We start from the raw sequence: 25,819 nt of genomic DNA, 5'->3' as shown, positions 1-25,819 counted from the left end.
CATCATGAGGACTAAAAGACTAGTTCAAGCTCTTTTTTTTGCCTTTGAAAAGGCTTGGTGAGTGACCCCAGACTTGAGTGACCTCTTAAGAGACTTTTAGAGTGATGCTACTTCAGCTCTTTTCTTATATATCTCATCTTCCTCAGAAGCTGCTTCTTTTTTCCATCTTCATTTTCCCCTTCTGCCTTCTTTCTATCTTCTTCTGCCTTCTTTCTTCTACCTACCTCTTCTGCCTTCTTTCTTCTATCTTCCCCTTCTGCTGCACCCCCAGCATCCAGAGGGAAAACCTTGGGTTCCCAGGAACAACATGAGGACTAAAAGACTAGTTCAAGCTCTTTTTTTGCCTTTGAAAAGGCTTGGTGAGTGACCCCAGACTTGAGTGACCTCAGTCTAAGGCTTAGAGTGATGCTGCTTCAGCTCTTTTCTTATATATCTCATCTTCCTCTCTCCTCACCGTCCTGCTGCTGGTCTGACAGCTCCCTTGCTAGCAGCCTCCTTTTTATACCCTTCTTACCCCAAACCCGCTCTCTGCTGATTGGTGGCACCAACTTGGCCCTCACTATTTTCATTAGCCAGGTCATCCCATTGGCCCTTCAGCCTGGGCTTCTTAGGCCAATGTCCTGCTTTCCTCAGACCTCTCCCCATTGGCTGAAAACAAGAGGCCTTCGAACCTCACTATTGCCCCTAAGCTGAGTGTCACTGCTTGAGCCAATTGTACCCTGGTGACTTAATGGATTTAATGGACATGGGGCCTTTTTGGTGACAATGTGGAAATATTTGCCTTTTCTAAAACTCTTCCCGTTTCCCAGGGTGGGGAGGGAGAAGAGGAAAGTTACAGAAAGGCAATCTGGTGCAGTGGTTAAGGCATCAGGCTAGTAATAAGGGCGCAGGGATTTCTAGTCCCGCCTTGAGTAACTTGGTGCCAATCACTAGGAGATGGTGCGTTCTAGTCCTGTTGATTGATTTTGGGACTTTGGACTGTGTGTTCTAATCCCACCTTAAGCACAAAGCCAGCTGGGTAATTTTGGGCCGGTCCCTCTCCCTCTCTCAGCCCACCATACAGGTTTGTTGTGGGGAAAATACCAGCCTACCTCACAAGGGTGGTGTTGGGGAAGTCAGAGTACTGTAAGCTCCTGGGCAAAAAAAAAAAAAAAAAAAACAGATCCCAGGATCAATTGGGGGGGGCAGTATGTGTCCATCTGTCCATCTATGTGTCCACTCAACTTTCAAAGATAGCTATAGATTAGAAATAATGAAAAATAGATAGATGATATAGATTACATAAATAAGTAGAGATATAAATTAGATAAATAAATAAATAGATAGATAGATAGATAGATAGATAGATAGATAGATAGATAGATAGATAGATAGATAGATAGATAGATAGAGATGGATGGATGGATGGATGGATGGATGAATAGATAAGCAACAGGAATGAATGAACAGCAGCGAAACTGAATCCCAGAAAGGACGGGGGGGGGAGAAGAGTGAAAGGCCACGCCCCTTGCGAAGCCCCTCCCCCTGGCCGAACGTCCGTTCCCAGCAGCCGCGCCCCCGCTCGCCGCTCGCCTCCTCCCCGCGTGCGGGCGGGGTTTCCGCTTCCGCGAGGCGGCGGCGGCGTGCGAGGGAGCTTCTGGCGCCCGCCCGCCTATCCGGCGCGGCCATGGCGCGGAGCTCGCTCTCTTCGCGCTTCCGCCGCCTGGACATCGACCAGTTCGACGAGAACCGCTTCGTGGAGGAGCCCGACGGCGCCGAGGCCGGGAGCGGGGCCGGCGCGGCGGAGGGCAACGGAGGGCCCGGCCCGGAGGTGGAAGCGGCGCTGCGGCAATATCCTTTCGGGGGTCTTGGGGGGGGGGAAGAGGAGGAGGAGGGCTTGGCGGACTACAAGACCCATACGCCGCCCCGATCTCCTCCGCCTGATCGCTCCTCCCTCGATCTCCCTTTCCTCGCCCTCCCTGGATCAGCTGGTCCAGGGTCGCCCCGTCTGTCCATCCGTCATCTGTCATCTATCTACTGTATGTGTATCATCTGTCTTATCTATCTCTATTCATTTTATCTATCTCATCTGTCTATCCTATATCTGTCATCTGTCTATCCATCTATCTCACCTCTTATCTATCACCTGTCTATATCTATTCCTTTTATCCATCCATTTTGTCTATCTGTCAGTCTGCCTGCCCTCTATTATATCTAGTAATCTTTATCAATATCTTTTCCTTTGTATTCTGTCTGTGTCTGTCTGTCTGTCTATGTATCTATCAATCATCTAATCTATGTATCTATGCCTTCCCAACCATTTATCCCACTCTATATATGTATAAATCAATGTATCCATCCATCCATTCTAGGCACCCACTCTGTCATTTCTGTATCTCCATCCTTGTACCCATGTCTTCTGTCTCCATTTTATGTATGTATCTATCTATCTATCTATCTATCTATCTATCTATCTATCTATCTATCTATCTATCTATCTATCATCTACCCTACCCAACTCATCCTCCTGTCTTGTCTGTCTTATCCATCCATTTGTCATATCTCCCCCCTCCCCTGCCAGCCTGGGTGGTCTCCCCCTTCCTCAATGGTTTCATCCTTTATCCAACGTCTTGGGCATTGGTGCCCGTTGTCGGGAGTTAAAAGCCCAACACATCTCCATGGATGTTATGGGGCATTCATCCATCTGGGTCTGGGAGTAGCTGAAGAGCAGATACCGTTCCTTGTCTGTTCCTCCTTTCCAGGGTGGATTTTAGGATTTGGGTGGGGGTCCTTTCGCAGACGACCCTTTTTAGGCGGTCTTTTCCACTTTTCCTCCCTAAAGACTGAAGACATGCAGTTCAGCCAGGCAAACGACTAGACATTCATGCGTGGTTCCTGCTGGTTCAGGGTTTGGCCAAGTTTTGGTTTTGTTAATTCGGGTGGGTTGCCTGGAGGCGATTTTTGCTTCCTGCTTGGAAATATAGGAACCCGATGGGGAATAATTTTACAACTCCCTGACTAACCTCATCTTCACCTTCCCCCTGCAGTAAATTTCCTGCTCCTCAAGCTTTCTGTGTTGCTAGCGATTGAGGTGACCGCAGCCTCGTTTTAGATCTCTTTAACTGTTCTTTGTGATTTCTGGTGCTCTGGCAACTGTCGTGTCTATTTCTATCCGGGCTTGATCAATGCAGAGGGGATGCTTTTGGCATTTATACACCCGCAGTTCATTCCTAGCCTGCAGTGTCTGGCATCAGAACTCCCCTTATGGCTTATCTGCTTTCGGTCCTCTTTTGCAGGGCATCTTTAAAAAAATTGCCTTTTTCTTTTCCTGGGGCTGCAGGTTGAGGCCTGTCCTTGATCTAGCTGTGCGTTTCACCGCCACGTCGGTCTCCCTCCCTGGGCTGAGCATCTAACGGGGGAATTGCTTTCCGATTGCATGTTGTTGAAGGCGAAAGAATGAGGGGGCAGTCATCAAAGACATGTTGAGACAATGCCGGCACTGTGTGGGAATTTGTTCCCTGTGGTTGCCAGGTGCAGCAGCTGCACAGGATGGGTCTTGTGACTTAGCTCTGCCAATTTCTTTCTCCCCTCCCCTCCCGGAAGAGGAGAGCTTCTGAGAAGCCTTCCCCCCCCCCCAAAAAAAAAACCCCTTGTAAAGGAAGGTGCATAGCTTCGGCTGTGAACGAGAAGCGAGAAGCGGACGAGCCTGTGGAGGTGAAATAATGTTCTAGGGGAGATTTGCTGAGGAATGAGGAAAAACCCCACCCCGGGGAGTCCTCGGCGCACCAGGAATGACAAGACCTGTAAAGGCCATGATGCATGCAGTTGTCATCTGCGGCATCAGGTTTGACAGGAAGGGACTGGTCTGGTGGGATCGGAAGAGTTAGGGATGGGGAAGGGGGGGGGGCTTGTTTCCGCCAGCCGGCATCCGTGAATGTCGCTCAGCCTGTTCCTGATCATGCCACGACAGATTTCTAGAATGTGGAGCAGCAAGAGTGGGTGACTGGCAGAGCCACCCTCTGCTGAGTCTGCCCTTTCCAAGAGAGCACAAGCAGGTCGAAAAAGGACACGGAACTGACGTTTAGCCAGAGCAGAATTAAAATACCTTGGGGGGGGGAAAACCATCACAATATTCTTTAGGCTGCATTGGTGTCCTTTGCTTTTAACCTTGACTCGGCTTTGCTTGCGGCTTAGCTTGTTTGATCAGTTGGTGATTGTGCGCAACCCAGCCGATGGGTCAATTTTGTTACCAATCTGCGTTATCCAAGCCCAGAGCAAAATATTTTTCCCTCGCCGCTCCCAGGAGGCGGGAGATGGATGTCGAAAACTCTTTTGAGAGGCAGTGTTTTCTGAACTTAATAACCATGGCTTGGTTCTCCTAGGAAGTAAAGGTTTTCTTTTGGTATTGTACGGTCTTCTTGGTTTTTGTTCCATGTCGTTGCTGGGCTAAATGGAATTATTTCTTTCCTTGTTCTCTGGGAGGGGGGGGCAGATGTCACAAATTGTATATATCTCCTGGATACCAGAATGGTTCTTTTCCCCAGAATGGTGAGGTTGATTATTATAGTTCATCGTACAGCCAGTGCTTTAGGCTGGATCAAATCCTTTCTAAGGACTGTGGATAGCCACGTGTTGTTTGATGCTATTATCACGGCTCATGACAGTCAGCCAGATGTTCAGGCTGGGTTTGGCATTTTTGCCCACCCAGCGAGTCCTTCCCTAGAACCTGGGATAGGCAGGTGTGCAGGAGGTAAGCTGTTCCCGAGTAAAGCTTCCTTTTGAATATTGTTTTGCTATTAGCCCGGGATCTGAAATCCCAAAGACTGTTTTAGAGCAAGGGACAAACTGCCTTGAATGAATTTCCTTGTAGGTGTTAATAGCATCTTTCCAACTGAATAAGTTCACTTGGTAGCTGAGTCTCGTTGCTGGGAATCCTTCATCAATTGCTGGCCTTGTTAAGTAGGGATGGTTAGATTGTTGGGGGGGGGGTTATGACTGCACCACACAGCACAAACTCCTTAGCTTAATTTATCGCACGGGGGACTTGCTCCGAGCCTTCCACGCAGCTTTACGGAATTCTCCTGGGAACACCAAGAACCCAGGTGCAAAGGTAAAGGGGAGGTTTAATTTTTTTTCATTTTCTCTCTCTCTCGTCTCCGATCCCATTGCCTTGACTTCCCTTGGCTCTCCCCTCAGGAGCAGGCCCAGGAAGTGGTGCTGAAAGTCCTAACGGCCTTCAAGAGCAGCGAGATCGAGCAGGCAGTCAATTCCTTGGACAGCAGCGGCATCGACTTGTTAATGAAGTACATTTACAAAGGGTTTGAAAAGCCGACGGAAAACAGCAGCGCTATTCTACTTCAGTGGCATGAAAAGGTACAGGAGTTCCCATCTGTGGAGCTCAATTCCTCCTTCCTGGCTCGGCAAGGCCTCTTCCACTATCCCCTCTAGCCAGCCGAGGCAAATGACCTGTCTAGGACTTAGTGCTTTTAAGCAGGTGGCTGTGGTGTCAGCCCTGCTGGTTAGGCCAGACCAGTTAGGTTTTCTCTCCGAAACAGCCTTGGTCAATTACGGGAGGGTCCTTGGTGCTCTCTGAGCTTGGTGGGGTTTTCATAACCCACCTAGGTTTAACTGCTGACACGGATGACGTTACCTAATTTGGGTCATGAGGCATCTGCAAGAAAGCCACCAAGCTCAGAGAGTGCACCAAGCATCACTCATCTCAACCCCAAGGGACTATTCTCCTTGGCTGGTAAGTTTTCTTTACGCCAAACCATTGCCTCCGACAGCCAGGCTGAAGTTGCTGCCAGGAAATCCTGTGTTCGAAATGTGGTTTCACATAGCACCATGCCCTTAGGGGTTTCAACGGCATGTATATATTTTTAACTTTCCTTCCTCCGCGGGGAGCAATGAAAAGAGACCGAATGGCAGACAGCCGGGCCCTGCTTTCCCCTGGCTTATCTTTTCAGAGGCAGCTATCATTTTGTCTTCACGGGGGGCTGCACCCCTTTAATACGTAAACACGCCTATAGAGCAGCATGACAGTGCAAGGGGCAACACGCGCAGTCCTTAAATAACCGCCTATCGCTCCCTCAGGGGGACGTCCTAGCCAAAGGCAGCTGCACAGGAAGTCTAAAAGCACGTGTGAATTTTGCTAGAGGGATTATATGTGGGGGAGCCAGGCCAACGTGCCGCAGCTGTTAATTTCCCGTTTTCTCTCGCCCTCTCAGGCACTGGCAATAGGAGGACTCGGCTCAATAGTCAGGGTTCTCACCGCGCGGAAGACGGTCTAAAAAGCCGGGGTCCCTTGACCCGAGAACGCCAAGAACGACTTTGGGAGCCGGGAAGAGCCTCCACATTTTGGTTACTCCTCCGGGACCGGCACCCTCCCACCGAAACGCAATCGGGAGAAGGAAGCAATCTCTTCTCTTTCCCCTGGAGGCGCAGGAAGAAACGGATGTCCTCGTTTTCCGACTGACTGGACTCGCAGCCGGGAGGGGGAGAATTTGTGGCTGCCGTTGCTGCTCTGGCCCGCTGTATGTGTGTGCGTGTGTATGTGTGTGAAACTTTAATTTAAACGTCAGCACATGTTTGCGGTGTCCGGGGAGGGTGGCGTGGGGAGGGGATGGTAGCTCCGGTGTGAGAAGCAAAACGTCGGCCCGGTTTGGGGGTGTTAAAGGGAAGGAAGGCGTTGTTAAGCCAGTGGGCCTTTTTTTGTACATAGTTTAAGAATTGCTGGGCTCGGCGCGGATGTCGGTTTCTTGTAAAGTGCCTGCTGCTCTTTAATTCAAATAAAGTTCTTGGAGGGTTAGTTTAAACCAGCTCTGGCTGATGACTCTGTCTTCCATAAAGAGAGACCCAATGAGTTCCTTATATCCCGCTTGGAGAAGATGCAGGTGAAAACAAACAGCCACACCTCGCTTTTCCCCCCCAAAAAATCCATCTCTATTTGCTTCTGTGCCTAGGGAACCAGGTTTGCTAGGTTTAAACAAAGCACAGCTTTGGACCGAGGCAGGAATCCAAGGCTTGTTTAACACAGGGAGGGCAGGCACTCAAAACAGATGGCTGCCCTCAGTTCTTTGTCAAGGAAAAACGTGTTTTATTTGTACTGTAATGGTTTATATCCTCCGTCCCAAACTCCCGGACTGCTTTCTGCCATCACGGCAAATATGTGGCTAAGCTGGGAGAGGGGCCAGTTCTCTTCTGCATTCCTTCTTCAATTAGCATTTGCTCTCTTTAGTTTTTCAAATCAGTTTTGAAACTGGATGGGGCCGCCCCGACTGTTTTGAATGTGGGAGCGTCGTGTTTTTGATCGGGCGGCTGGCCTTTCAGATCAAAAAGCCTGGATGGGTTTCCAGCAGCCTGTTTCCCGCAATGACTCAACAACCCCATAAAGTTTTTTAAACAAAGCCAGGTAGGATTACAATAGCCCTGATCTTAGGGAAGCAGCACAGAGTCAGGTGGTGCTGGCACAATAGTGCTGGAAGGAGGACAACGAGAGACTGTCTCACGCTGTCACGCAGCCCTCCGTTGTGATTTTATAAGCCTACCAGTGCAGTAAGGTAGATCGATAGGTGATCGATCTCTCTTTCTCTCTCTGAAGTTGAAATAAATCCTTTTGCAACAAGAGCAGAGAAAGAACAGATAGATTCGAAGAGGGTGGCTTTTCCTTAGCCTTTCCCCCCCAACAAGTTGAAGAAGTTAGTTTCCTTTCCCGAGGAGCCCCCCCACCCCACCCACCCCCGTCAATCTAGGCATCCAGGAGAGGCCCCCAGCAGGATTCCTAGTCCTGAAGGTGTCCCATGGAAAGAGCAAGCGCGAAGGTCAAGAATCTCGCCTCCAGGGTTAATTCCAAAAAAGAAATAATAATGTATTGCACCGCAAATTAGGTCTCACTCAAGCCATCCACATCCATCGCCAAAGAGTTCATTATGTACACAGAATGAGTGGCCCACCCAGGCTTTCTTATATAGACACATGGCCAGAAAAAGTGCATTAGTTGCTACGATTCTCGAGTCTCGCACTGCCAGCTTACGATGGGAAAGAAAAGGCTCTTGCGAGCTTCTTTTGGAGGGTTCCCCCATTTCATTCCGAATCGAAAGACGGCCGAGCTGGTAAAAAAATACTGCTGCTCACCAAAGCGCAGGAAATAAGTGGTGTGGAACTGCAATTAGTGGGGGGGGGGATTTCCCAAAGAGGGTCCTGCTGCACCAGTCTCTAAATAGTAAAAAAAAAAATTAAAATTTGCAGTTTTCTTAGCTAAAGGCCTGGCTTCAGTCGGATTTAGGGGGGGGAAAAAACACTGCTCTTGAGTTCAAACAAGCCTGGGGTGTCCCAGGATGTGAATGTACCCATTTGTTGTTGTTTTAAAAAAAAAAGCTATACAGGTTTAAATGTCCACGCTTGCTTTCGGCTCAGGAGGAGAGCGGCTGCAATCAGCCTGTCTAACCACTCCCTACCCAGCCACACGCCCACCTGTCAAAGGGGTTTTGTGATTTTTAGCGCCCCACCCAATCTACGGTTTCCGGTTTTGCAAATTAGGTGGCTAAAATGCTTCCCCTTGCCTCCTTACATCTGTTTTTTAAAAAAAGCTAGAGTGCCACGAAGGCCTGTTTAAAACCGTTTTTAAGAAAAAATAAATAAAAATAAAAGCTGGATCACTCTGTGGAAGGCTATCTAGAGCTAGTTCCCCCAAACTGCCTGCAGCCTCCCCTGAGCCAGTTAGCAATCCTTGGTGATGTAGTGTTAACAAGCGGTGGGCTTGGCGTGTATCCGAGAAGGCAAAATGGCTTCTCGTCCTGCCGAGGGTTACACACCAGCGGAAACGAGGGAACGACTTCATAGATCCCTGCTGTGCATCGCAAAAAAAAACCTTTTACGGGTCAGCTTTGTAAACCTGTTCCCCCCCCCTGGGGTCACCGCCATCGACACGGCTGTTGTCAAGGTGCATTTTTTCATAAGGGGGGAAGAAAAAAAAATAAAAAGCAACCCACACAACCCATCAACCAGCGGGAAGGGAGCAGGACATCCCGGAAGAGCTTCAGGACCACATTGTCCCTGGGTTGGAGATGGACGGCCGGACGGTCCCTCTGGGAAGTGGCTTGGAGCCGAACCAAGACATCTGAAATGGAGAGCCCCCAAATTAGGCCAGGATGCTGATGTTTTTTTTCTGAAGCTCACGCCTGCTTATTGGTGGGGTGATGGGATGTCCGCCCTCGTTCGCTTCGGAGCTGTCCAAGGGGGGAAGGGGCACCGGTGGGCCGTTACCTTATACTCCAAGGTTTCCTTGACCATGTTTTCTTCCTCCGGGGAGAAGCTGAGCAACACAGACAAAGCCTTGATCAAATGGAGTGCCTGAAACGCCACAGGAGGGGAGACCAAGTTACCAAAATGGAACATTTTAGACAATGTAAATTGGATTGCTGGAGAAAGCGAGGGGCAGCTGACCAGAAAGGACTGACACTTCGCAGTAAAACTAAAATCAATTTCCTTTCTGAATTCCCAGCAGGAGATTGGGGTTTATTTTTCATGGCTATCAATAACAAATGTGCCAAAATTTAAAAGCGTAATTGTCTTTCAATCTCTAACCTTACTTACTAACCTCCCAAATTTGAGATATGGTCTACATTTATAATAGAGGTACTTTGTCAAAGTAAATAACCAATTTTTCTTACCTTTATTGGTCTTTGTCTCACTTTAAAGCAGGGGTCTTCAAACCTGGCCCTTTTATGACTCCTGGACTTCAACTCCCAGAATTCCTCAGCCAGCAGCGTGCCTGGCTGAGGAATTCTGGGAGTTGAAGTCCAGGAGTCATAAAAGAGCCAAGTTTGAAGATCCCTGCTTTAAAGGAAGTGAGAAAGGATTACTAAAGGATAAGACCCTGCAAAAGGTAGGAAATCCATACCCTGAACAGAATCCTCCTGCCCAAAGCCATGAAAGTAAATTAAGATCATCAATATATATATATATATTTCCCCGTTTACCTCCGATTCCCGGCAGGACATGAATTTTAGCACCACATGCTTCAAATACTCGAAGTTGACCTCTCGGGAATCGCTCAGATCGCAGTTGTTTGTTACAGTCAAACCAGCCGTGGGCGCTTCGGGGACTTCACCATCAGGTCGAATTTTCTGAAACAGGGAGGAAAAATAGAGAGTGGGTGGCAAAGCAAGAGGGAGCCGAGCATTGTGCAAAGAACTGCCTCATTTACAGGGGTCTTCAGAGGGTTTTTTTTTCAATATTAGGATCCTAGGCTATCAAACCCTGCACCGAGAAAAAAGCCTCCAGAGTTATCAAATCTACACAAACCGTGCAAGAGAATTAACGACGTGTGTAGAAGTAGTCCTCAACTTACGAGTACAATTGAGCTAAACGTTTCTGTGGCTAAGTGAAACAGGCCGCTGGGGATGATGGGTGCAGGGCTGCTGAAGAGAAGCCCAAAGGGAGGACGCTGAAGCATAAAAAACAGGACACCAGTGGGGTGAGGATAAATTTTACGCAGAAGAGTCAACACTCACAAGTTCTTTCTGCAAGGTCTTTTTAAGCTCTGCCATTCTCTGCTGAAGCTGTTTGATCATCTAGAGAGAGGGGGGGGGAGGGAAAGAGGATCTTGAGTCCCCCAAATGTGCAAACAAACACTCCCCTTCCCCCCAAAAGCTACTACTGGGAGTTGAAGTCCACAAGTCTTCAAGTGACCAAGTCTGAACACCCCTGGACTAGATCATCAGAGATGGAGCAGAAAAAGGCCAACCCAGTCTTCACCTTGTTTTTTTCCACTATCTGCTGTTCGAGATCTCGGTTCTCCTTCTGGAGTCGGACGGCATCTGAGGAAACCAGTTCTCCGTTGGGCTCTGCCTCTCCATCTTCAGAAAGGTGCAAGTGGTCTTCCAAAGCCATGGATGCGAGTTCCAACACAGCAGCCTGGCCCTCAAGAAAGAACAGAAGAGTTCAGTCATTCTAAATTTATTTTAAAAAAGGCAACCTCTTGACACGCGTATGGCACAACATGCAGAGTGGGTCAGTTAGAGTGTGTGTGCGATTTGCGATACAGCATGCCGGCTGGAGGATTCTGGGAGCTGAAGTCCACAGACATCTCTTAAGGCCTGCCAAGGTTGAGAAGCACTCATTTAAATGCTTCTGGGAATCCTCCAAGCGGGACACCAAAGCCAGTTGCTCTCAAACTTTCCTTCTGCTGCATTCCGACAGGATCTGAGCCCTGCCTGCCCTCCAGATCCCTTCAGCCTGTTTAAAGGTACAGGCAGGATTAAATTCGCTCACTTGCTTCTCGCTGGCTAAGAGGCGTTCTTGCTGTTCCTGCAGCTGCATCTGGAGGACTCGCAGCTGTTCTTGCAGTGCTGCTTCCCTCTCCGCAGCCTGGCCCTTGCATGAATCCAGGCTGGACTGCAACTGGTGCATCTGCAGCAAAAGCAGGTCATGACCTGTGGAAAAAGGCACAGACCTTGTTGGGGAGAAGCTACTTCTGGGCTCCCATCAAGGTGGGAAAAAGAAAGCCATTCATCTTCAGGACATCTAGTTTAACTCTTCCTTACGGACAGTAACTGTAGATGGTGGGGATGTCCCTTAAGATTTGCTGCTTATGAATATTTATGCTTACATTATCTATTGTCCCTGCATATTTAGGACTACTATTTTCTCCTCCTTTCCTGAAATTTATAAATATGAGCGCATTCTTTTGTTTGAGGAAATTCCTCCAGTGTGTGCTGAATAAATAGTTACTGCGGTGAGCTTTATTCATTTGATTCCACAACATACATTTGATTCCACTACACACACACACACACACACAGAGAGAGAGAGAGAGAGAGAGAGAGAGAGAGAGAGAGAGAGAGATACACCACCATCACTAGTCAACAGTAAGGACCACCTCCAATTTAAGATGTTCACAAATTTAAAACCTGAACTATAATGCTCAACACTGCAGGCTAAAGTGGAGCTCCATGGAAGTGGGAAGGCAGGCACATAAAAAGGCAGATTTTGAGGGGATCAATAAAATTCCCTCCATGGTCTCACCTTGCCTTAAGGATTTTGCCTCTTCCTCCCTTTTCAGGAGGCTGTCTGTTTTGGCGGCCATCTGTTGCTCCTTCTCCTGCAAGGACAAGGTCAGATCTGCCACCTGACCGGAAGAAAAGATCCATCAGTCGTCAGAATGGGGTGCCACTCTAAGCACTGTTGCTATGTCTGGCTAGAACCCGCCCTTAGAAACCAGCTCTTCTCTTTTTCCCTTGCACCCTCCTCTTTATTTCAAACCTCCCTCGGGTGCTTCCGGGTGCCAGACACCCGTACAAGAGCAACTAAGCAAGAGAAGAAGAGCGAGTTTTAAGTTCTCCTCTGCCATAGGATCTAGGCTGCTGTGACTCATCATAGCAACCAAGATGAAACCATGGCATAACGAAGACCCTTCTCGGCTTCCTACCAACAGCCCAACCTCTAGTCTGGCGATGGGACAACTCTATCAAAAAGACTTGTGTGGTGCAAACTGGGTTAGTTCCACATTCAGCCTTCCAAAGACCAGCAATCTGGACTCAATGGCTGCCTCCAAGCCAGGAGACACTGCCTACCTGCTCTTGCAGCGACTCGCTCTGTTTCCAAGTCTCTTCCAAAGTTTGGATGACCTCCGTGTGGCTGCTCAGTTGCGCCTGCCAAGGAGCGAGAATTCTGGGGTTAGAAGGCAGAGGTGTCAACACTGCTAACATCGGATGTTTTTGCTTTGACAACAGATGGAGATGCAACCATTTTCTTCTTATGTTTTATTCTTAGAGTTAGAGTTAGATGATGCTGGGGGGGGGGAGGAATGTGCATGAGAGTTTAGCTAGATATAACAATACTATAGCTAGCCTGTGTGAACCAAGGTTACTGAAATAAGAGACGATAAGAATTGGCCGAGAACTGGAGGGAAAGCCTGCATTTCAAACTAATTGGAGAATGTGACTTATGACTGTTAATTAGAGGAGGGACTTGTGCTTGGATACTATGTGCTCAGGGGAGGGGAATCCAGTTTTTGGCTTCGATTGTGAGGAATGAAGACAGACAGACAGACAGAGACAGACAGAGACAGAGAGAAAGAAAGGGAGGGAGAAGGGGAAGAAGGGGTGGACAGACAGAGGGATAAATGGGTGAGTGAATGTTGATCTTCAGTCCTCAAACAACTGATATTCTTATCCAATGATAGATTCTCTCTCTAGAGGTGGACAATGAAAGTAGCACTTAAAGGGCTTGGGGTTAATGACCCCAAAAGGCATGATTCCTGCTGGCACGCTGGACACAGCCCCACAATGATTACAAATCTTGGTTCCCACCTTGACTCTTTCCAATTCAGACACTTGTTGCCTTAAGGAGTTTTCTAGATCTCCACATATGTCTTTAAGTTTGGCGTTTTCTTTCTCCAGCCGACCCTGCACAGGAAGAGGAACACACACAAATGGCTGGAGGAAGAGAATCTGCACTCTTCGTGCTGTCCCCGGGCTTGAAAGACGGAAGACTGCGCTCACCAAAAGCTAAAGCTTTTGAGAAAAAGTCTGGAGAGGAGGCCTTTCCGGACTCTTAGCCTTACTCCACACCATCAAAACCTACTCAACGGTGATGATGGGGGACGGGGGTGGGGGGAGAGTAGACACAGAGAGAGCTTTGAAACTGACTCAGCCAGAAAACCAAGAAGAGAAGGCGCACTCACAGACTCTCGCTGGGCAGCCTCCCTTTCCAGTGTCTGGGCAGATTCAAGGGCAGAAACCTGCTTTTCTAGCTGCTTCACTTGGTCCGTCCACTGAGACTGCATGGAAGAGAGATCTTCCCGGGATTTGGCCCGCTCCGACTCCAGATCCACTTGCTAATGAGAGGAGAGGAAGAGAAGGCAGAAAGAAAGGTGTTAAATGGGGGAAGGGAAAGGGAGAAGAAAAAGAGAAAGAAAGAAAGAAAGAAAGAAAGAAAGAAAGAAAGAAAGAAAGAAAGAAAGAAAGAAAGAAAGAAAGAAAGAAAGGGAGAAAGGAAGGAGGGAAGGGAGAAAGGGAAGGGAGAAAGGAAGGAGGGAGGGGAGAAAGGAAGGAAAGAAATAAAGAAGAAGAGAGAGAAGAGAAGAGAAGGAAGAAAGGAAGGAAGGAAGGAAGGAAGGAAGGAAGGAAGGAAGGAAGGAAGGAAGGAAGGAAGGAAGGAAGGAAGGGGTAACTCTAGCACTCCATGAGGTGCATAACTGCTGAGAAGGAAACCAAGGCAATGAGAAAGAAAGCCAGGTTTCGTGGAAGACTTGGAACAAAACCGGTCCCTGAGCCTCCCTGAATAACCCCCGTGGATTATTCAACTTCAGGCTGAGACAAAATCCCCGTTGCTTCTTTCCGTGAGCAACGTTACCAGAAATGGAAAGTTGGGCTCTTACCAGCTTTTGGAGCTGCGATTCTTTCTCCCTGAGCTCATCTTGGCTCTTGGCCAGGGCCTCCTTGGCGAGCTGAAGGGCTTGCTCCCAATCCTGCTGCTGAAAGAAGGGGAGGCCGTTCTTTCTTTGCTCCCTGCTCCTTCCCTCCCTCCCTCCCTCCCTCCTCCCGCCCCGCCCACCAGGGTCCCGGGGAAGCGCTCACCTGCCGGGACGCGCTCGCCTGGAGACTGCGGAGGGATTCCTCTTTGGCTCTCAGGCCCGCCTCTTCCGTGGCCAGCCTGCCATTCAGCTGGTCGATCTGGAGGGCGACAGACATCCGGCAGGTGAGCCTCAGCTCAAGGAAGAGGGGAGGGGCTGCCCCTGCCCCTCCCGGGAGGGTGGCTGCGGCTCCAGGTGAGATGGACAAGGAAAGCGAGTAGAAGCAGCTCTCGTATCCGAGTTCTCGCCTCCAGCCCCCGAAGCCTCCCCGACTTATGACCGTCATTATGGTTGTTAAGTCACGCCGGTCATTCAGCTGCCCGATTTTACGACCTTTTTTGGGCAGCAGTTGTTCAGCAAATCCTTTGTCCGCAATGGGCTTTTTTTGTGTGTGTGTGTCATAACCCCAGTTTCAAGAGAGAAAAAAAAATTGCAGTCAGATGATAAACTGAGGATTGCATTGGCCTGCGGGGATCCAAACGCGACTCCGAATATCTCCGGAGCAAACGAGCGGCACTCAAGACTTCCTCTTCAAAATTCATCTCTCGCCTTTGCCGAGGGGAGAATTCCCCCCAGAAACAGGGGATGGGATCTCCTGCCCATCAACACTCTCAAGAGTGGCCAGGTCGATTCTGCGTGGTCTTACCTGAGTTTCCAGGAGGTTTAGGCTCTCCTTGTGACCGGTTTGGGCTGTCAGGAGCTCTTGTCGAGTGTCTTCTAGGCTCTGCTCTAGAGCACTTTTCTAGAGAGGGAAGGAAGGAAGGAAGGAAGGGAGGGAGGGAGGGAGGGAGGGAGGAAGGAAGGAAGGAAGGAAGGAAGGAGGGAAGGAAGGAAGGAAGGAGAGGGAGGTTGGTTACCCTGTTGGTTACCCCTCTTCAACTGCGTCCACTTGCAATCTCTGCCTCAAGGCTGACTTGAGCTCACTTCTCTCTGAGGCTCACTTGCACCTCTGCCTAACAGGCTCCTGCCTTTCACAGACTGGCTGGAATTAAACTCTGTGAGGTTTGAGCAATCAAGGCTCATCAAACTCTCACAGTCGACCTCTTCCTGCTGCCCCAGTCTGTCTCTGCTCACCTCTCTGAACAGCTGCTGAAAGTGTTCGTCCCCGGAGAGGCTTCCTTCCAGTTGCTTCTCCAAGGTGGCCACTTTCTCTTGCAGCTGACCCACCAGCTGGCTCTTCTCCTCCACCTGGACAGCCATCTGTTTGAACACACAGGCGAGAGGCTTGGCATCCCGTCCGCCACTGTCGGGCAACCTGCCTTACGGGGGAGGAGGGGAGGTCGCCAATTCTGCGGCTGGAGATCTCTACCTTTTGCCTTTGCTCTTGAAATTCCAGCTTCAGAGATTTGTGTTCTCCTTGCAGCAGATGCAGGCTCTTTTCCGCACTGGAGGCAGCCAGCTGAGCCTAGAAGATTCAAGGAACAAGTCCTGAGATCTAAGCGGGAACATCTGGGCTGAGGGACTTCTTGAGGGAAAGATTTCTGCCTCTCCCCCTACGTCAACTATTCCTGGAACTCTGATGCTTTAAGACAGGCTGAACTCCGTATACAAGGAAGCCAGCACCCACTAGTTTATGGGTGATGAGTAACCCACAGCTCTTGTCCCTCGACTGGATTTCAAGCTACTGCTGAAACTAGCCAACCTGGTCAAAGCTGGCACTGTGGTCCTCACAACAGAGAGGGTGTGAGAAAGAGAGGGGAGACCCATTAAACAGAAGCCCTGCCCATTACATTTCACAACCCCTCCCAAAGAACTACAGCTTTCTACTGAGGAGTGGCCAAGAGCTGAACGTTGGTCAACTGAAGTGCTCCTTTGCGTCGTATCCAGCAGGAAAGTGGATTTTGTAAGAAGGGCCCGCTCAAGCGGCGGTGTGCGTGCCCTCTTTGGTGTCCCCTCAACGGAAAGAGTAGTCAGAACTTGGCAACTGACCTTCTGCAGATCTACTGACACGCGCTGGACATAGGACTGCAAGTCTTGGCTCCGTTCTTCCAAGCTGGTAATCTTGTTTTCCGCACTCGCCCTGGCATTTTGGAGCTCATCCCTGCATCGGAGACGGGGAGAGAAACTTTGACCCACAGAGCATAATTCAGAAGCTTCAGTTCGGCTCTTCTCGGTCAAAGCTCAAAGCCTGGATATTTTTCCTGTTCCTAGCCAGAAGGAAAGCTTTTCCAGAGAGCACACATTCAGCATGAGAGAGAGAGAGAGACATTCAGCAAGAGAGAGAGAGAGAGAGAGAGAGAGAGAGAGAGAGAGAGAGAGAGAGAGAGAGAGAGAGAGAGAGAGACAGACATTCAGCAAGAGAGAGAGAGAGAGAGAGAATAAAACAGGATCCAATCTGGAGTTGGTCACCGGGGACCAGAGATTTGGACTTGTGCTGGAGCCCATCCTTAGGGGTCCTCTCCCCCTCCAGAATGAGAGAGCAAAGAGGAATCGTCTTGGGCCACATCTAAAATATATAATCTAGTTAATGTCTATAAATAACACAATTGCTTTATTTTTACCGTCTTGAAACACTGTCCTGGGACACACATATTGGCCTTCCTTTGTGAGAATCAAGCCGATCCACTCTCACCTTGGCCCATTGGAGGAGATAGTCAAGTCCAAATCTCCGGTCCCCGGTGACCGACTCCAGATGGGACCCTGTTTGATTCTCAAGATTGACTCAGCCTTCCATCTTTCCGAAGCCGGTAAAACGAGGACCCAGATTGTCGGGGGCAACATGCTGACTCTGTAAACCGCTTAGAGAGGGACTGTAAAGCCCTGTGAAGCGGTCTATAAGTCTAAGGGCTGTTGCTATTCTCTGCAGGAGGATACTTCTCCTACCTTTCCATCATAAGGTCCTTCTGCTGTTGTTGGAGCCCCTGAACCTCCGTGGTCAGGCGTGTGGACAAATCCCGAGAGGCCTGCAGCTCATCTCGTGTTTGCAGCAACTCTTGGGTGGAAGACCTCATCTCTCCCTCCATCCGGGCCAAGGACTCCTCCTTTTTCAGAAGCTAGATGTTTACAAGGACCCCTTATTTTTTTTTTTTTAATAACAGTTTACTCCAAGAAAGTTAAAACGCAAACACCAAAATATTTAAAAGAAAGAAAAAAAGACCACAGGCGTCAAAAAGAAAAAGTGTCTTATGAAAAAAAATATATATTACATACTGTTCTTCCTAACTGAATGCTGATTATTAATATCATGCATGTAAATGATGGTTACAGGGAACCCATTCAAATTTGAGATGCTTAACACGGGGGGGGGGGGAATTCTCTCAGCCCAGCAAACCTGCCACTCGGATAAATTCATTCATAAATGATGAATAAAGATATCACAGGTTGACACAGACTTGACGTCACCTAGTCTGGGTGGTGAAACGTCTGCAAGAAAACCACACGCTCAGAGAGCACCAAGGGCCCCTGAAATTGTGTTGAGTGGGACATTTTTACAAGTCTTTTGAGAAGGCTCCACTCTCTCAAATAGAGTCTTCATGGGGACTCACATGCAAAACAGGATGGAATGAAAGGGTTTGCCCACCCGTAGGGGGGTGGGGAAAAAAGGAAGGCACAATTCAAAATAGGGGGGGGGGGAAATACTAAGAGTGAGCCTGGTGCATTTGGGACCAGAAGCCAGGGCTCCATCAACCCACATCCCCGAAGAAAACTCGGCAACTCAGTCTGAGATGCCCCAACCCCCACAGGGACCCTCACCATGTGCTTGATTTTTGCAAGCTCCTGCTGTTGGAAGCCTTCCAGCTCGTCAATTTCATCCCTCTTCTGGAATAAATTCAAACTCTGCTCTCTCATTTCTTGCAACTGGGCTGAAAGAAGTTTCCGCTCCTGTTTGGCCGCCAAGGCGCAATAAGTATGGGGAGGGGAAATAAAAAATAAATAAAAATAAAAATAAGGAAGGAAAGTCTCAACTTTAGGGCAAAACTTAACCAGGTTTGGAAAGATCAGTAAGCAGGGGGAATGTTTAAGATCTGGAAATCCAGCCTTACAAGACATGGCATTTCCGAAGGACACGCACAGCTGATATAGCCCTTTCTTGGGGGTCACTTGTAAGCAGTGCCCTTTGAGCCCCATCCACCCTAAAGCAATTTTTTTTCTTTCTACAGCACCTCTTAAGAGACCCCAAAGTTCCCCCTCTGAGCCTCCCCACATCCCCAGTGTGGATGAGTCCCCCAAGGCCTTAATTCTGGAGATCCCCGAAACCGACAACCCCGTGTTTGCTCATCCTTGGTTTCAAGCCAGCTCCTCACCTTTTCCAGATGAGACAGCTTTTCCCGCCACTCCTGGGGAAACAGAAAGGGACAGCTCAACATCAACATGGCTACCCCTGCGCTCCAGCACAATAGAGGCACTGAAGCAGGGCTGCCTGGAAGGGCTCAAGAAAAGCAAAGCAAGGAACCGGGTAGAGACCAGCAAGATCCACAGGGAAGAACCTCAAACAGCTGCTCTGACATCATGAAGAAGCAGCAGCCGAGAGGGAGATGCTTTTGTGACATCACAGCTCTCCTTCCTTAAAGGCCCAGTTGTTATTTGTGTATACTTCATACTTCTTAACACCCCGCCACCCCATCTTCCTCAGAAGGAAGCTTTTTAAGAGAAGAAGCACTCCCACAAGAAATTCTGAAGCAGTGGGGGAAAGGGGCAAGTTTTTCTCCCTACACAACACAGTGCCCCAAACGACAGAAATTTAGCAACAGACATTCTGGGCTCCATCATGGTTGAAAGTCTGTATGAAACAGCTTCCAAATGCCCGTGGGATAATACTTGAAGCACACAGAAGCGAACGAGAGGGCAAAGCTCCCTAATTTTGGGTTGGATAAATGATAAAGCCCAACGCAGCAGCCGTGGTTAGAGAGCTTTCTGACAGGTCAGGAGAATCCAGGAAAATCTCTTGCCTCTCCTGAAGGGTTTTAGACCACCTTCAAGGCAGAGTTGTCGCCACGACATGGATTTCAGAGAAAAGCTACCTGGTCTTTCTTCTCCAGTGCCAAGCTCATCCCTTCCGCCATCTTGGCTACGCTGGCCTGGTGCATTTCGTTCTGCTCCTGGAGCTTCTTCACAAAGGCTGTGTGGAAGACCACAGAAAAGGTGTGAATGGAGTGAAAGCTGAAGGAACGCTGAGCTCTGCCTGTTTGGGAAAGACTTGACGCCTTGCCGGAATTAAGCTCTCTATATCCAATAATGTATTTGCTAAGTGGCAGAAAACTCCTTTTTATCCGCCTATCTGCTCTCTCTGAAATTTTGCTGGGAAAGGCAAGATGTGGAGAGATAGTCCTCCTTTAGCGACGTAAATTGGGACAGGTGACCCGGCTGTTAAACGAAGCGGTCGCTTATGCGGGATCGCGCTGATGATCTGACGTCAGCTTTCCTTGGCTTTACAGGCCTGGAAAGGTCACGAAGGCGAGGTTACTTTTTCATCACCATCGGAATTGCAAACGGTTGCTAAACGAGGAGGTATCTGTATTCTAACACTGATGAGGTTTCCCCCCCAATAAGAATTATTTATTTATGAAATGAATTGGTCACCCATCCTAACAGTTGTAAATGCGAGAGATAGTCAAAAGGCACTTTTTTCAAGGCTGTTGTAAATTCAAACCATCACTAAATGAAACCGTGATATGGCAATGACTGCCTGTAGTTTATGAAACTTAAATAAACAGCAGCGCAGCAAATAAACAGCCTCTATATCCAAGAACGGTGCTGCCCCATGCTATATTATTTTAAAAATTGTTCTTCTGTTTCTAATGCTTTATCAAACGGGAGATAAATGAAGGGTACATACAATCCTGGTGTGTCTCTAACGCATTTTCAAGCTTCTCCTTGATTTTCTGAAGGTTTCGGACCTGTTCGGCGTAATCTTAGTGGAAAGACAGGGTGGCACCAGTTACAGACAGACAAAGGCCAAAAAGAGAGAGAAGGGAATTCGGTCTTTTAAAATATGAATGGAAAGGAACAATGATTTTATAGTCTTACAATCATAACTTCCTCCAGGCTAATAACAAGGTATCACCATCATTATTGCCTTTGAAATATGAAGGCAGACGAGAACAGAACGGAAGCAAAATAAATTGGCCAATAAAAGGAATATTTTTACCCAGGATGCAAGGAAAGGGACAGGTGCTTTTGAAAGCCTCTTTTTCCTCCAAATAGCTTCCAGTCCAGTGGAGCAAATGGCAAAGACGCCTTTCAGATTCTCCGGGGGGGGGGGATCTCCCAGAGACCACCCGCTTCGTCGCAAAAGAGGAAAGCAGCAACCATATTGTCAAAAGTGTGACTTTTGAAACAGAGCTCAAGTAGAATAGTAGTGAGGCTGCTGGAGTAGAACTGAGGCCTCAGAAACTCATGGAAGGACTTTGTTCAATTCACACCCTTTGACTAGCCTTGCTGCAGAGAGAACAGGGAAGGTAGGAGGGCCATCAAACCAGCTTTGAGCTTTGGAAGGAAACTCTGGCCTATATATATCTAACCCACAAACAGGCAAAGTGGGCTGTAGGCAGGAAGAGCATCCACCTGTAGGAGCGGAATGCATAATAAAACATTTGCTGGGAGCTGTGCGTGCGCATGTCCGTACATTAAGAGCACTGGAGCTTTAAAATCAGAGAGATGTACAATTCCTGACTGCCATTCATTTGAAAAAGGGATGGAGGAGAGCATTTGTACGGCAAGTACAGTATCCCCTCTGTACGGCGAGAAACATACCGGATAGCTTGACTTCTAGCTTCCGTATATGTTCATTTCTTCGGAACAGCTGCGACGAGAGGTCTTCTCTGGAGCTGCTTCCATCAGATGGCTTGGTAGGCAGAAGACAGAGAGAGACATTAAAATTAATTTCTGGAATGGGCCAACCCAGGATGGTGACGAACAGGTTTGGTTCCTATCCCCCCCCTTTCCTTTATTTCTGGTTTTATCCCACCTTTATTCTTTTTATCAGTAACAAAAAAGATTTTAAATGATTTTTTCCCCTTCTTGCATTTGGTATCAGGTGAATGTGTCTACTAATCTTTACTCCTCCTATTTTGCCCACAAAGCAACAGCCCTGTGGGGTGGGGTGGGGTGGGGTGGGTGTGAATGCCTAAAGTGGGACTAGAACTCACCACCTCCATTTTATATTTTTACAAACATCCTCAACAGATCAGTCAAGTCCTTTGCCAATGTTAGGAAGCATTCATCACGATAAGTAATATGAGCTATTTTCCAAGTGTCTTTTTTTAAAATAAATAAATTCTCTGGGCTTTATCCAAACAAGACTCAGTTTTTTATTTTTTTTTAAAGTGACCTTTGGCCTCTGAAAAGGTTTGTTTGAACTCCATCTGTGGTACTTACAAAATCGTCCCCTGAATCTGCCCCTGCTGACGTGACGGATTCTTTGCTGATCGATCTGGGCATCCTGGCAAGCCCTCCGGGCCGTGGGGCAGTAGCAGCCTCATCAGCAATCTTCTTTTTCAGCTTGGCAAACATCTTCTTCCAGCTAGGATGCCTGGTGTGCAGAAACCAAAAGCCCCCCACTCAGATGCCCCTCAGCAATGGACGGCAGGAATCTTCCATTCAATCAGTGCTGCTCCCTCAAGGGGCTCATTGTCCAATCGTGCTGCTACATTAAAAATAAAGACATTTTTGGAAACGGGATAAAACAATTTACACATGCGTAGATCAAAGGTATTTAGGGGAATCAATTCAAGGCCACGACTCTATGTACAGAATAATCAAAATAGTTCTGTCTGTGGTCCTCCTCCCAATAGAATTTTAGGGACTGCAAGCAGTTTAGCCAATGATGACACCAGCCGGGGTTCTAAATGGATCCAATTCTTTACTGTTCCTCTGATAATCTATTTGGTCTTAATCAAGTATTTCAGTCAACTGGAAAAAAAAACATTAAGAAGGATCTCATATTAAATTAATGCAATACACATTCAGCAAGGAGAGCTTAAAAAGAATACATCTATTAATTGAGGGCAAGGAAATATTCCATAATTGCCTTTATTATTTTTACAAGTAATTCAAGGCAGCAAACGTATCCAATGTACCTTCCTTCTCCTATTTTTCCCACAACGACGACCCTGTGAGGCGGGTTGGGCTAAGAGAGAACGACTGGCCCTAAGTCACCCAGCTGGCTTTCACAGCTAAGACAGGACTTGAACTCATGATCTCCTGCTTTCTAGGCTGGTGCCTTAATCACTAGACAAAGCTACCGTAGCTTAAATAAAAACTTGATGGTGATGTCCTCTTATCAACTAACCAAAGTTACACATTTCAATTTCCAGTTGGTTGTTTCTATCTGTACAGTTAACAACAACAACAAAAGGATATTTCTTTATGACCAGAATGAAAAAAAATCTACCAGGGATCCAGTTTTACAACAACAAACAGGGTTTGTTAAAATCAAGGGAGCGACTAAGACAAAAAAAAAATCACAAAAAAACATTAGAATATATAGAAGATATTACTGTATGTGGGATGGCTCCTTCTCAACCCCTTTGATTTTGATGGTTTGAGATATCAGAGGGATTCTGCCATTTAGGTGCACCAGGGTTTAAACAGCAAAAATAAACCTACTAATGCAGGATCCAGCAGCTGAAGGAGAGCCTTTCCCCCAAGCATATATAAAGACAATACAGCTTCTCGTGAGCTCAGGCTATCTACCTGCCTGATACCAATACAAACAACTATGAATAATTCACTGTGTCCCTGGCAACTCTGCAAAAGCTGTCCGACACTAAATACTGCCACACTGAAATACTGATCAGGACCAAAATACTTTTGAGATAACCATATCAAGGAGTCCTTTTGCCATACTATGCTAAATATTAATATATATCAAGTTGTGTTTTAATAAGGTACAGAAACCAAATGTTAAACACTTAGGAAATGACAACTCTCTCTACACACACACACACACACACACACACACACACACTCACACAGTAGTCCACATACACATAATATAGCAACCCTCATATATATGTATATATACACACATATACATGTCTGCATATATATATATATATATACACACACACACAAACAGCAACTCTCTTACATTTATATAAACACACACGTACACACAAAACATCTAAGAACAAACATAGCAACCCTCATAAATATACAACCATACCTATACATGCACACACACACATTTATGCATATTTATGTACGTATCGCAGTTTAACTCTCTCTCTATACACACACACACACAGAGTAACCCACATATACATAATATAGCAACCTTCATATATGTGTATATATACAGACATATACATGTCTCTGTGTGTGTATATGTGTGTGTATATATATATATATATCTCCAAGAACAGCAACTCTCTTATATTTATACAAACACACACATACACATAAAACATCTAAAGACAAACGTAGCAACCCTCATATACATACAACCATACCTATGCATGCACACACATACACACACACATTTATGCAAATATGTGTGTATCATTTTAACTATATACACACACACACACAGTAATCCACATACACATAATATAGCAACCCTCATATATGTGTATACATATCTGTATATATATTCAGAGCCCCCATTTCCCCTAGTTAAGGCTTCCTGGTTTGTAGAGTACCGTATTTACCCAAAAGGGGAGTCCTCGGGGTGCTCCAACTGGAGAGACCTGGCTACCGTAATGCCTGGACAATCCGCGCACCGGTTTAAACCCACCCAGCCACCCACCCCCTCCTCCCCGCCCCAGGGAGAGAAAGCGAGCCGGCCTAGCCTCGCCTTTTCACCGGCAACCGGAGAGCCCCAGCGGCCGGCCGACCGGGCCTCAACCCCGAAAAGGGAAGGCAAACGGCTCACAAACGACGCCCCGAAAGAGAGAAACTCACCAGCTGATCGTTGACAGCAGAGACGCCGCGGCCGAGAGCGGAAGCGGAAACGCCGTCTGGGCCAGCTTAACCGCCGGCGGAAGTGACGCAAAGAAGAAAAAAAGGAGCGTGGCTTCCAAAGGGGAGTGGCCGGGGCCCCCTCGCGTGATAGGGAGGTGGAAGGGGAAAGGCGGGGCGTCGGCGCTACGTCACGCTCTCCATTCAGGAGGCTAGGGCGCCCGCGGCTGATACAGCGCGCTAAGCGAGGGCGCCAGGTTGCAGAAGAGCCGGCTTTAAGCCTGCTTCCGGGTCTTTTAGACCCTGGTTTGCAAGACTGTCTCGTCTGCAAGCCACGATGGGCGGAGTCCCGCTCCCCGCTCGGCCCCCAAACCTTATGATTTAAGGCTCACAGACACAGCATTAAGCAAATATGTTTATTGGATATTGGTTATACATATAATCCGAGTGGGGCTCAATACAAAAACCCACGTACACAACCAATGAATGTATTCACATTCTAAGTGAACATAACCGACATGAAAAAAAAAGTCTTCAATACACCAAGAGCAAAACCTCAGATATGTCATACTTCTTGTTCACACAACATAAAAGCAGGTACGTGGGTTGGTTCTGGACAGTGTGTTGTTTTGTTTCCTTGGACGCTGTGCCAGATTTCCATAGATTAGAGCAGGGGGTCTTCAAACTTGGCCCTTTGGTGACTTGTGGACTTCAACTCCCAGAATTCCTGGCTAAGGAATTCTGGGAGCTGAAGTCCACAAGTCACCAAAGGGCCAAGTTTGAAGACCCCCCTGCTCTAGAGGATCACAGCGTTAGGCTGAAAAATTCGGATGGGCTGGAATTGCCTTCCCACAAGTTTTCAAATAGAAAGAAGTCTACAGAAGTCCGAATGGGACAACTCACCACGGCCAACGTGTCATGGCCAACTCGCCAAAGGTCAACTCAACAAGGGCCAAATCCATTATTTAAAAGAATTTTAAAAATATTTCTTGTCATTCGCATTTCGTTTTGTCCCTTCTTTGGCATTATTTCCTTGAATGATTCTTTCCCACCCTTTCTCCTATACTTAGTGCAACTCTTCTCCCGTGGTGAGTTGGCAATGGCAAGTTGTCCTAGACCAAGCAGTCTTCAAACTTGGCCCTTTGATGACTTGTAGACGTCAACTCCCAGAATTGCCTGGCTGAAGAATTCTGGGAGTTGACGTCCACAAGTCATCAGAGGGCCAAGTTTGAAGACCCCTGTCCTAGACCCTACAGAAGTTGCCCCATATCGTGTTCAAAAAATAAATAAATAAAAGTTGGATCCTTAGGAAAAGAAAAAAAAAAAGACATCTGCACAAACTACAGCGTGAATGATCAACATCAGCCAACTGACGGGGAGAGGAAATTCGAAAGAAAAAGGAAAGATGGAGGAATAGCTATA

General features: G+C 47.7%; 2 protein-coding genes across 6 annotated transcripts; one reads left to right on the top strand and one right to left on the bottom strand.

The window, feature by feature from the left end:
- Positions 1-1,590: 1,590 nt before the first annotated feature.
- Positions 1,591-6,797, top strand: ARPC5L (actin related protein 2/3 complex subunit 5 like). The gene is made up of 4 exons (XM_039323012.1): positions 1,591-1,830; positions 5,017-5,089; positions 5,176-5,352; positions 6,207-6,797. Exons 1-4 carry the CDS (start codon positions 1,667-1,669, stop codon positions 6,267-6,269), a joined length of 477 nt encoding a protein of 158 aa, XP_039178946.1. The 5' UTR covers positions 1,591-1,666; the 3' UTR covers positions 6,270-6,797.
- A 1,024-nt stretch (positions 6,798-7,821) lies between these two features.
- Positions 7,822-24,490, bottom strand: GOLGA1 (golgin A1). 5 transcript variants are annotated; one of them, XM_039323001.1, is made up of 24 exons: positions 24,401-24,490; positions 21,875-22,142; positions 21,251-21,341; positions 20,334-20,408; positions 19,519-19,616; positions 18,802-18,834; positions 18,251-18,379; positions 17,381-17,550; positions 16,487-16,598; positions 15,867-15,962; positions 15,632-15,757; positions 15,204-15,299; positions 14,562-14,657; positions 14,363-14,458; positions 13,667-13,819; positions 13,293-13,388; positions 12,555-12,632; positions 12,007-12,109; positions 11,254-11,414; positions 10,738-10,902; positions 10,494-10,553; positions 9,960-10,106; positions 9,244-9,330; positions 7,822-9,097 (listed from the first exon to the last, which is right to left on the bottom strand). In XM_039323001.1, the coding sequence occupies exons 2-24, from the start codon at positions 22,007-22,009 to the stop codon at positions 9,017-9,019; spliced, it is 2,484 nt and encodes an 827-aa protein (XP_039178935.1). In that variant the 5' UTR covers positions 22,010-22,142; positions 24,401-24,490; the 3' UTR covers positions 7,822-9,016. The 5 variants fall into 5 exon arrangements, with proteins under 5 accessions (XP_039178935.1, XP_039178938.1, XP_039178939.1 ...); XM_039323004.1 differs by having other exon boundaries at positions 14,363-14,455; XM_039323005.1 differs by having other exon boundaries at positions 17,381-17,538.
- Between the last annotated feature and the right edge of the window lie 1,329 nt (positions 24,491-25,819).

Source organism: Crotalus tigris, unplaced genomic scaffold (genome assembly GCF_016545835.1).
Source record: "Crotalus tigris isolate CLP2741 ecotype Arizona unplaced genomic scaffold, ASM1654583v1 scf7180000024153.1733885, whole genome shotgun sequence".
Classification (NCBI taxonomy): domain Eukaryota; kingdom Metazoa; phylum Chordata; class Lepidosauria; order Squamata; family Viperidae; genus Crotalus; species Crotalus tigris.
Note: the sequence above shows the minus strand (reverse complement) of the source record. Positions and strands in the feature narration are given on the sequence as shown.